The sequence below is a fragment of the Felis catus genome, chromosome D1 (genome assembly GCF_018350175.1).
Source record: "Felis catus isolate Fca126 chromosome D1, F.catus_Fca126_mat1.0, whole genome shotgun sequence".
NCBI classification, from domain to species: Eukaryota; Metazoa; Chordata; class Mammalia; order Carnivora; family Felidae; genus Felis; species Felis catus.
This window is the reverse complement of record NC_058377.1, coordinates 88,500,998-88,513,211: the sequence shown is the minus strand read 5'-3', so window position 1 is coordinate 88,513,211 and position 12,214 is coordinate 88,500,998. Positions and strand designations below refer to the sequence as shown.

The 12,214-nt window shown below is 45.8% G+C and overlaps 1 protein-coding gene across 3 annotated transcripts in view; it reads right to left on the bottom strand.

Annotated features, from left to right (window-relative positions):
- The window catches only part of EHF (ETS homologous factor), a 41,595-nt gene extending 30,734 nt beyond the window's left edge, over nt 1–10,861 (bottom strand). Inside the window, exon 1 of one of the 3 annotated variants that reach the window (XM_019812258.3) lies at nt 10,700–10,861. Coding sequence is in view for 2 of the 3 variants with exons in the window: in XM_045039133.1 (XP_044895068.1) it covers nt 1,255–1,284 (30 nt within the window). In the remaining variant the exon portion in view is untranslated. Of the gene's footprint in view, nt 1–1,254; nt 1,857–10,699 lie in introns of those variants that run through there. The other 2 variants (XM_045039133.1, XM_045039132.1) reach the window with 2 other exon arrangements.
- Between the last annotated feature and the right edge of the window lie 1,353 nt (nt 10,862–12,214).

Sequence of the window (12,214 nt, the reverse complement as noted above, 5' to 3'; positions counted from 1 at the left end):
TCTACTAGGTGCTGGGCACTCTGCTAGGTGCTGGGGACACAAAAAGGAACAGAACATAGACGCTGCCCTCCCCTGATGGACTGTTCAGCAAAGACACCACTTCCGAAACAATGGTAGCTCTTTCCAAAGTCGTCTGAGCTCATTCCCCACCTCCTGCTGGGGAGAGACTGAAGCCAGAGCAGAGGGAGCCAGGCAGCCTGCTGGCGTTTGGAAACAACCAACCTTGGAAAGAACCGTGACTACATTTAAAAGCAGGACGGATTCTCTCTGGCCACCCCATGCCCTTGCCTTCACAGGACACCTGTACTAAGATATCAAACGGGCAGACAGGATAATGCCCCCGACTGTCACAAAGCAGCCTCAGCCCAAACCGATCTCCACTCGGGAGAGAATAAGGGAGTTAGTCGTCTGGCTGGCTGATTGTCCGTCCCCAAGACAATGGCACGTTTCTGTGTGGGAGGGTTAGGAGCAAGCTGTTAACATAAAACCCACCGTAAACAGAGCTGTTAATTCAGTCGCTGGCAGGGTCTTCTGTTATCTTCTGAATACCTCCCAGAGGGTATAAGCCCTACCTTTTCATTTGAGTTGGCAGCAGAGTTATTTTTTTGCACCTGTTGCTCTGCTCCAATAACAACGCAGTTAAGCATTGATTTGTTGGAAAATAAACAGAAAAAGGCAAAGAAAGGCATCTGCCCGAACAGCCTGAGCTGGTTTGACTGAGCATTCATGCCAATTTGTTTTTCCTATAAAAACCAAAGAAAAACCTGTGCTTTCAGTTTGGATGCTCCCTTCCCACTCCCTCAGAAGAAAAGGAGGTATCGAGTAGACTGGCCAGAGCTGGCAGGGCCACGAAGCCAGAAGACTGGTTTCCAGTCTTTTTTTTGTTTCCCATCGGCTGGCTCTGCGAAGGCACTGAGGGGTGTCCAAGATCTGCAGAATGACACGGCCTGCCTCCAGTCGGCCCAGGTTAAGATCATGAATCAGATTAAGAGGGGCAGAGAAGGGGCTGCCAGGATACGATCAAAACCCAAACCCCGCTCTTCCCAATGGTTGACTTCCGAAAGTCAACACGGCTCAGGGAGGAGGTGTGGCCTCCAGGTTACCTCCTAAAGCCGAGACTCAGCGTGTTGAGTCTCAGTCCAGCCTCTCCCACAGATTTCCTCGGTCCAGCCCTGGGCAATAAGCAGAATTTGAAAACCTCCGGTCCCTGGACCATAGTTTTTCCATCAGGGAAACGAGGCTATCCATACCTACCTCGAAGGTGGGCTGTGTAGACTCACTCATGTCCCGCCAAGTGACTTGAGGTCCCACGTCCAATGTGGAAAGGACCCGAGACGTCGAGGATGTGATTTCCGCATTAATTCAAGCATGATTGCACTCCCATTTCTCATCACTCTGTCAATATCACATGACGAGCTCGAGCCCAAAAGGGCCACAAAGAGCTAAACAAATCACTCAAATGTACATCACAACAACACTAATTAAGCAATGGCATCACTACCCAGCCTTCAACGTACACAATCAGAGAAAGCCTCTCAGTGTCTCTTTCGAAGCCTTGAGAAGCAAGCACAGGACGTGGGCAATGTGTGATGTTCCCCTCGATTACCACCTACCCCCGGCTTTCTCTCAGCCATTCGGTCTTCATCATCACCAGACCACCGGCTCAACGGGGGAGTCACGGCAGCAGGTGGGGCCTCAGAAATGCCGCTTCTCAGGGAGCGTTAAGAGCTGGGTGTTCTGACAGGGGAGGGACATGGCTGGCTGAGCATTCCCCAGCATTCTTGTCATGAGCAGGGCGGGAGTGGAGTGCCTCCGAACCAAACTGGGCAGCCAGAAAAATAAAAGATTTAACAACACCCTCAGTTGACTGAAAAAAAAAAAAAAAAAAAAAGAAAGAAAGAAAGAAAAAGAAAAAAAAAAAAAAAGAAGACCGACTGTGCAGGAATGCGGGAAGGGTGGAGAGAGGAGGTAAGAGGTGGGGATTGGAGCCAGGGAGGGGTTGGGATGCACAGGAACAATGGATTTGACCGGGTCGAGATTCGAGTTTCTTTCCAGGAAAAAACCAAGATGCTGCAGCCAAAGGAAGATCGATAGCCACTAAATGGAATCTCTCAGACTAATTACAAAACAACAACCAAAACTATGATAGCGACGATAGTTTCTATTTATCAAGCAGTCCTGACGTGCTAGGAGTTGAGCTAGACTTTACATGATCTCGTTCAATCCTTGCCATAACCCCGGACGTTGGTACTAATAATTATCCCCATTTTACAGCTGAGGAGGCACAGGAGGGTAGGCAACTTGCCCGGGGACACAGAGCTAGTAAGTGGGGGACTGGATATATTTCAATAAATGTACGGGGCCGGGAGCGGGGTTCTGGGAATGACAGGAAATGCAGCAGAATTCTCTGTAACTTTGAAAACGGATCCTTTGTATTTCTGAAGTGGAAGAGGGTGTCTTTTAGGACCTCACGCTTTTATTTGGGAAATTGAGATTCTTTAAGGACAGCTCCCATAATGTTTCCCCTAAATGTGGATAGGAGGCACACCAATCAGCCTGGTGGCATACTACGAAACGTGCCTTTGGTGTCCATCAGCCCAGATGCTACAGACACAGCAGCACGTGGCCCCTCAAACCCATCTGTCAAACTTTAGTCTGGCTTCTCGTCGAAAGCCCCGCATTGACTCAGGGGTTGGGCTTGGCTGCTCGAAGCCACCTCAGACTTATTAGCCATGATAAAAGAGCGGTCATAACAACAAGGAAAAAAACACTGTTGAAAAATTAAGGGCAAATTATGGCTCCTTTGGAAGAGCACCTTATGCCTGAGCCGTCACACATAGGTCCTGATGACAGACCTGTTGTGTTGTAGACATCACACCAATGAAAGAAAGGATGTGGATGTGTCATTTAGAGCCTGAATCCCGTCACTCTGACAAACGAACCTAGGAAAGGTCCCCCATCTTCCACCAGGTCCATGATCCTGGGACAGTGTGTAAAAACAGAGCTGTAAAATGCAGACAGAACCTCATAAAGCTTATTCCATGATCATCTTTGAACTTGAGAAGCAAATGCTATTTGAATTTCCTCGCAGACTAGGGGATCTCCTCTTTAGAAGTAGGGCTTTCTTTTCCCACAGATAACCATTAAATGACAGTGGGCAAGAAAGCCAAGTTCATTCATAGCACCTTCCTACAAGAATGACAGGCTCTCGGCACACCGGGGCTCATTTTCCCTTGCAGAGCACACTTTGGAAAATAAAAAAAATGAAGACAACTCATCAGCAAACCTAGGCAGCTCCCTACCAGAAAGGTAGGGAACCAGGTGCCTTCCAGCCTGTTACTCAGACATTCCTCCAGTTGCTTCAGAGGAAAGAAATCTTTGATGTTCAAAAAGAAAAAAAAAGAAAAAAATCATAAAACTCACCAACTCAGAAACTACAGCCTCCCTCTGTGACAGGCCTCAGCTTTCCACCAAAGGTCAGCTAGATGAGTAAGGAGGAACAGGGGGATCTCCACAGTAGAGTCCCAGCTTCCGGGTATCAGGAGTTGTCACACATTAAAACATCGTCACATCCAGAGACGGACTGAGCTACATAATTCGCAGGGCTTGGCGCAAAAGGAAAATGCAGAGCCCCTTGTTCAAACTGTATGAATTTCAGAGCATGAAACCAAGCACAGAGGCTTTCTAAATGTGGAGCCCTGTGTTACTGCACAGGTTGTATACTGAGGACATTGGCCCGGTCCAGGGGGTCAGTCCCATCCCCTGTCTTCACCTGCATCAATACTCAATCAACATGGGGAGAAGAGGGAAATCTTTTGTCATTGCCCCAGGAATGATCTCCTGGAGCATTTGGTAGTATTAAGTAAAATATGACATTGAACATGCCTTAATAACACCTAGCTTATGGCCAGCACCCAACAAATGTTAGCTGTTATTACTATTACTATTATTATTATTAACTATGATTAATCATTATTTTCATTATGCCAAGGTCCTTCCACAACTCCAAAGCTATCCATAGGCAAAAGCAAAGAGTGGGAAGAACATATACCCCTGTTTTTACAGAGACCATCTATTAGCTGAAGTCATTCAGAAATCATTTCACTGGCCCTGTGCAAGAGAATGGTCTAAATTAAGGGTTCCTAGCCTTTTACTTGTATACATAGACCCATTTTTCAGTCTGGTATTGACCTATGGACCCCTCCTCAAAATAATGCTTTTAAATGACAAACTAAAATAGCAAGATTAGGAAGGAAGCTTATATTGAAATACAATGATCGACTTTTTAAATACTTTTACAATTAATGTGATATCATAATAATAATATATATGCTTCTTAACACATTAAATAAGAATATCTAGTGCAGGTCAAACAACCTCCGTGGCATCAAAATCATGATGAACATCGATATTTTGAGGCATCTGCAACAGGTGTAACGTATATAAAAATGTCTGTAATTTCTCTTGGTGACAGTTACAGCTGACACTACTGTAGAATTTTGCCTACATTTACATTGAAAGAAAATGTCAGATTTTAGTTAGATGATTAAAAACAAAAATATCATTTTTTTTTCCACATCCAGGTTGACAAACTACCTGTATTTTCTCCATGTACACCAGGAGCCTCTTGGATCCCAGGTTAGAGTCTTGCTGTTTTATTAACAGCAAACACTTCTTGTTCGACTCAAATAGCCTCTAGATACCGTTTCCACATGACTACAAGTGTCACCTGACCAATTTACCAAGAGGCAGACCCCTCTTGGGTCTGGCAATGGTATCTTGGCAATTGTTTTCAAAGCCTCCAGAACACCCAGGGTGGCGGTTAGTACACATCTGGAGGTAATATCAAGAATTTTAGGGGTGGGCAATGGTCTATGAGGTTGCAGCTAGTCAAGTGAACTGCCTTGTGGGGGATCAGCTTCTTCTGGAGGCCCCTTCTATGGCAGGTATCAAGACACATGGATAGGAACATGCTGTGTGCCCGCACCAAGCCTTGCTTGGAACTCCCATAGGCGGTGGCGTGCAGCCAGCTTAGGTCAAGCTCCATCTGGAAGCCCCCCATTAACATGGTTCACTCCATGTCCCTGCTGCCTGCCTTCTCCAGTGAAAACCCTATGGCATTTATTTCCATGGGCTAAGTGCAAAACCAATGTTGATCACTTTGAAAACAAGATCCCAGAATTATCCATCCACTCTCACCCAGTCAAGAGTCTTTGAGAACACCCCTGTTGAGGACTGAGCCTCAATTTCCATTCCACAAATTACTAATTATTTACTTACAAGCATTTGTCCAGGTGTTTTTAGATAGAGGGGGGGGTGGCGGCTCTAATTTAATCCTCACAATAGCCATGTGCAGATGTTATTAACCTCATTTTCCAGAAAGGAAACTTAGAGTCTAGAGCTTGCATAACTCACCCAGAGTCACTCAGCTACTCGGTGGCAGGGTCACATTTGAACCCAGGTACTCTGACTCTACACCTGGTGTTCTCTGTGCCACATTCCAGCTGCTTCCAGGCAACAAAAAACTCACAGCCTCCTGCCCGTTCTGATACACAAGTGGTCAAAGTCTACTCTTCATCAGTGTTCCTCAACCCACAGCCTTCTGGCTGGTGGAGTTAAGTTGGGTGAAAGATGAGCTAAGTGCTGTCTGAGTTTCTAAGTGAACACAACTGAGACAGAGGCTGAACTTGGGGCCAAATCTAAAGCCCCTTTCAAAGACAAAACAAGTCTTGTGAGTAGTCACCATGAAGACAGTGCCGAAAATAGCCTTCACCTTCCAGATCTCACTTACCGTGTCCACCAAAATATATCATTTGCCCTATTGAGGGAGGTTTGTTTTGAAAGGTTCCTGAGAAGGATCCCAAAATAATCTCCACAAGACAGTCATATTGTCCAAGCTCCGTTGTCATACACAAAAAATGGAAGACCCCCTTCGTATTCCAAGAAAGAGCCAATAGACTGTTAGAAGAAATTTGTATCAAGCTGAGAAAGGGCTGGCAGGGTGATGGAAATTTCTCATATCACGGTTGGGCCAATAAGAGCCCAGCCCCCAAGATTGTTCATTTTGTGTCCATGACATAGAGTGAGGTGGAAGGGACAAAAGATGCAATTTTAAGTTCACCACAATCACATCAACTTCAAAAAAAAAAGTGCATCGAGACAAGGTCATACAAAAGTAAAAATACGTAGCTATGTTAAAATAATGGGCTTAATCAGGTGGTCTATTAAGCATAATAATCAAAATATTATAGAAGGCACTTCATTCTCTTTTTATTTTTGGCTTCGTTTTCCTCCGAAAACATGTTCAAATGCCCCCATGCTGGCCATATTTTAAATAAATAGGCCGATACTCTTAATAGTGTTGAAGATGCTTCTGAGAAGGACAGAGAAGGAGGCTTTAAGGACAAGGGTGTGTGGAAAGATCGGAAGAGAAGAGGTAATGTGAATCCGATGAACCAGAACAGGGGGCCCAGCCCATAAAACAAACCAAAGACAGAGTGTGGTTAGGTGCTAGTGAAATCAATTTTCAAAGGGGTATTTTACAGGGTGTCTCTTTTAAAACAAGGCCAATTAGAACCCCTGGAGCCTCTTTAAATGGGCCACTCTGCTTGACCCTGTTGTAAGCTCCGGCTGCTCCAGAGTCATGCTGAGGCCCTCTGAGAGCACCAAGTCTCCAGGTTGGCTGCCCGGTGGCTGGGCCAGCCACACTCCCCTTCTGATTACCTCTTGGGTCTTCCTCTAGAACAAGTGGGTCCATATCCATCCAATTTACCCAATCATCCATGGGCAATCAGTCAAGCAAGCTGATCAGCACCACACAAATGGAGTAGACTCCACGGGTGCCTGAATGTTCACCTTTCAGCAGGCCACGTTGGTGTTTTACAGAAGATATCATTAGAGTCCCTGCTTGTGTCCACGGGCTGCCACAAAGTGGTTTTCATCCACTTCTATACTCCCACCAACTTTGGACACATGAGGCGAATCGATAAAGACGGGACGTTGCCACGGGAACAGATACTAACGCCCTTCATAAAGACTCCAGGAATCCGATCTTAATACCTCCACCAAGCACATCCCTCAGCCAAAGTTCTGAAGACCTTAAGGAAGCCATTGAAGGGCTCCTACGGCCTTCCTTTCCCATCTCATCCTTAGGAGGGCAGCTCCCACCCCTTCTCAGCTGCTGCCACTCAAGCTAAACCACCTGACCACTAGGCTTACCTGCTTTCTCCCGGTCATCAGAATCTGAGGGTGGAAATGCATCTTAAAGATAATCGGGTTCAAACTCCTTTGTTTGAATGAGGAAATGGAAGCCCAGAAAGCTGGAGCGTGCTGGGTCTGGGCACACAGCTTTGCCAGGACTAGACAACCAGGTCTCCTGACTTCCAGTCCTGTATACTGCCTTGTACACACTGTGCCCCAATCATTCAAAAGCGTAAGTCTGAAATTCTTCAGGGAAGATTCTTAAAGAAATATCCTATCCGCCACCCCCCCCCCCACCCCGCCCCACCGAAGTCCAATAAACTTTTTGTCAAATAACTCTGAGGGATCTGTGGACATTTCTATTCCAGCACATCTCGGCTTCCTGACATCAATGCCATTTGGCCTGAACATACCTCTCATCCTAATATTAGCTGCTGCGGGAGCCATTCTCCCCACTGCACTGTTTCCTGCATAACCTAAGAGTCTGGCCCTTTAAAACCCTGTTCAATTGAAACAAACAGAATAGTCACCTATTTCTAGCAAGAGCCTGTACCTTAAAACAGATCATATAATTTAAAATCATACTATTAAAAATTAGAGGGGCGCCTGGGTGGCTCAGTCGGTTAAGTGTCCAACTTCGGCTCAGGTCATGATCTCACAGTTCGTGAGTTCGAGCCCCGCGTCGGGCTCTGTGCTGACAGCTCAGAGCCTGGACCCTGCTTCAGGTTCTGTGTCTCCCTCTCTCTCTGCCCCTCCCCTGCTCATGCTCTGTCTCTCTCTGTCTCAAAAAATAAATAAACATTAAAAAAAATTTTTTTTAATTAGATAAGAAAACATTAAGAAAAATTTAGTATCTTCCTCATCTCCTCAGTTATTCAGCAACAGATTTAAGAGAACACTGGCAAGATATGGCTGCCTTCCTGCCTCTGTCTTCAGATGACAATCCCCCCCCCCCCCCACGGACTCAGTTTACCCAAGCCGAAAGCCACCGCACTTCATCGGTTACTCAGGAACAAAGCCAGGGTGAGAACTCATGGTCTCTAAACATAGAGCCTGAAGTGGAGTCAATGCCTCCCCACCAGGGCCCCACCCACAACAGAAATGACTGTCGCTTCCATTTTACCAGAAAGAGCTGTCAACAAAAGAAACAGGCTGAAACAGCGGCAAAAAGGTGTCACTGAAAATCAGGTTCCAAGTTTGTATTTGGTCCCTTAAAATTGTGGCACTGCTTCTCAAGTGCGCTGGCAGGTTCTGCCGTAGCATTCTTGGTATCCACCCCACCCCATCTCCCACAGGTCTTTGAAAATCACATCTGTTAGAAAGGGTGTGGGGATGCCTCCGTCTGGAGAAAGGGGAACAGACTGGCTTTTTACTGATTTGTATAAACCTCTCTGTCTATGCTTGCTTTCACATCAGGCAAGGTTCTCACACTGGGCTTTCAGAAGAGCGAGGGGGTCTGAAAAACACAGCCCAGTGCTAAAATGCCCTAATTTAGGGGATCGGGGAAGGACGAGGAGGAAATAAAATATCACAAGATTGCAGAGAGCTAAATTGTCCTTCCTGAAAGTGAACTTTGGCCCAGAGCACTCACGTTTGGACCTAGGACCTGATATGAGTTCCTTCCAGTTTCCAATGAGTTAATTGGATGCATTATCTCAGCCTCTCAAGGGGTCAAAAAGATATTGAAAGAGGATCTAGGTAAATTGACGGGGGCATAAACACAGAACTATAAGTGTGAGTGTAGGACTTTACAGAGGTTCAGAAAGGCCCCAGGCGTTTCCATTTGGGGAGCTCACGATATATTAAAAAATGGAAAAAAATAATGAAAACAACATTGTTTGAATTTAACAACTAGATGCTTTTTAACACAAAAGAACAAATATAATTGAATTTTAGATCTTCCATACATATGAGGCCTGAATCAAATTCATTGCCCTGCCCACGGTCACCCTAGAAAGGGCCTGGCTAACACTGCCATCTTGAACAACAACGCGAGAGAACTCACGGCAGCGTTACTCCCTCCAAGTTACCTTCTTTTAAAATGCCTCCGCAAAATACTTCGGACACATGCAGAAGGATTGTCTCCATTATATTTGTAATTTTTTCAAATGTGATCACAGACTTCCAAAAGACCCTCATTTCCTGTTCCCATTGTTTTTAAAAGCTGTCCACATCAGCCATTAGCAGTTGGTGTAGAAAAGATGTCACCCTACACAACTTTGTGTTATAAGAACATGGAATGGATGAATTATTTCACAGCCTCGGAATTCTAGATCTCATAAAGAGGACAAGCGAAGAAGCCTTCCGCAACTCCAGATACAGTTATTAAAATTATTCTTGAAATCTTTTAAGAGCCTTTTTCTGGTAGGGTCTCTAGCCCACGAGACGTTTCCTAATGACTTCGTCTTTCCTATTGGAAATTAGCGCTTCCCTCGACCTCGTGGAATTAGCACATGACCACTCGTGATCCCCGGCTACCCGTTTACACACAGAAAGGCTCTATCTGAACACATCCTCACACCCATGCCTACAGAACCAATTCCTGAATTAGACCTTCCATCGGAAAGTTCTCAATCCAGTCACTTACTGACACTTACACTGGGAATATACTAAATCCGCTCAAAGACAGATGGTGAAAATGTTACTTCCCAACACCATGTTGTCATGTACCAACAAGATTAATTCCCCATTGTTCCCAGTTCCATCCACACCGAGGTCAACACTTCTCCATGGTGTCCAAACAATATTAAAAGAGTCCCTGTTTTGGAAGGCATTTGGTGCTGCTGACTCACAACTGCCTGTCTGGTCTCAGTAGCCCATTATGGCACGAACAAAGGGTTAATCTGTCCCCTTGCAATATGGCAAAACTCTTTGCCAATTTTTTTTTTTTTCTGGACAGAGCCATTTTTAGGTGTACATTTCTCCCCAGTGCCCTTGCCAACCTGGACTGCCCGACCACTTTCTCCAGTGTGGGTGTGTGCGCCATTGCCCGTTCCCAGCCATTTTCCAACAGCAGAACGTATTACAGACAAATCTGCCTTTCCCTACAACCAATGAGTCAGAAAAATTACCGACAGAAGACCTCTCTCGAAAGTGAGGATGCGTGCTCCGAGCCCCAACAGCTATTTAACCAACCAGCTTTTCATTGAGCTATATCAGGGTCACCTGTCCCTAGCTTCCTTTTTGTTTCAGAACTCAGCCCAGGGAAATGGCTTTGTCACGCAGAGGGAACCCAAGGGGCTTTTAAATCCACAGTGATTGGGAGTCCGAACTCAATGCAGCCAATTCACAGATAATATCCAAAGAAGCCCGGCTGCCTTCCAAAATAAAATTCTAATAAGACCCAGTGAGGTGAGCGCAGGTGAGGCGAGCTTCACTTCCTGCCAGCTGCCTCCGGGAGTCTGTTTTATTTTCATCTGTCTGCTTCAAGGCAGGCTTCTCTTTCCACTCAGGTGTTTGAACTCCATATTCAAAAGAAGGTTTAAAAATAAAGACTTACCTTATTTACCTAACGATTCTGGGTGGGAAATCCAATAGCTGTGGCTAATGGAGGGGAGGCAGCATGTAGCACTCACACCAGCTCCTACAGGGATAGGGAACCAGGGGTGATAGATATCACGTCTGAGCCCTCATCAGAGTGGAGATAAATGCATATGACAATAATTTTAAATCATTTTGTAGGATGTTAAGCAATAAGCCACCAACCGGGAATTCCCTAAGTCACTTCCCCCTCTGCTGATTGGCCGCCGGGCTCTTTAAAAAAATAAAATAAAGGATTACAAACATCGGCTCATTTGCATTTGGCCAACTCACACGTTAGTGTTCAAACAAAACAGGTCTAACCAGGTTATGCCTGTGTCTCAAGAACAGAGAGACAACCTGTTAATGGATGAGGAATTGATTTGGTGACTGTTCTTTTCAGCTTAGAGGCTGTTTCAGGTGAAAAGCACCGCGCTGGCTCCCCTAGAACACCATCGGGAAGGGTGCGCGTAAAAGCAAGCTAAGCAGAAGTTCAAATCTGGAGGAAGTGATGGGGGGGGGGGCCTCTTAAACACCTGTCTCGTGTACTAATCTGTATTTAGTCCACTCTCCTTTGGCATCAAGATCAGTGCCCTGGCTGTGCAGGTACCAGATTCTGAAGCGGCTCTCTCCAGGTGCCATGACTGTCTCTTTGACAGTGACCCTTGGCAATTTCCATGGACTTTGAAAAACCAATCTCTCCCCTGGCCCCAGGTAAGAGCTTTGGGAAGTTTGAAGGGAGAGTCCTGAGAGAGAGGGTTGAATCTGAGTTGTTCAGGTGGGACAGTCAACTCTCGACAATGCAAGAGCTGACTTTCCAGTTGGTGGATTATCCAGGTTCTTATTCTTTCTTGATACTTACATGGTCTTTTTTTACTATATTATTGACGCTCCCCGGACGTCTCCCTAGGAGCTAGAGAGGAAAAGACCAAGATGCTGAAACTGGAAATGACAGAGAGCAGTTTGGACAAGAAAAAGCAGAATCCCGGAGAGGAGCTATAGATTTCAAGTGTCCTTGCGGCCCTGTCTCCCTGGGCCAAGGGCCTGCTTCACTGGGTCACAAATGTACTTCCACTGTGTAAGTGAGTGATGGCCCCTGGCAAGGAAAAATACCATCCCCTAACCATTAACTTTCTCTCCTGAGCCTTCCTGGACACTGACACTGACCTGGCATGAGCTAAGCGTCCAAGCAAATTTCTTCAACTCATCAGAACGCCCCTTTGTGGGAAAGAAAAGGGAAATTGAGTTTTGGCAAAGACACAAAGATTTTGTGATCAAAACCAAGAAGTTCCTTGTATAAAAAAGAAAGTCTGCACGTGGGCAAAGACGGAATAGAACAAAAAGTACGCGGTGGTCCTACTCAGGTGAAATGGTGAGTGAGTGGTAGCCATATTCCTTTCTCGCCCGTGTTCCTAGTTCACATAACACGAATGCAGAGGTTTTTGAATATGGGAAAAACTCAGTGGGAGAGCAGGGGTGGATTGGGGAGGGTCGT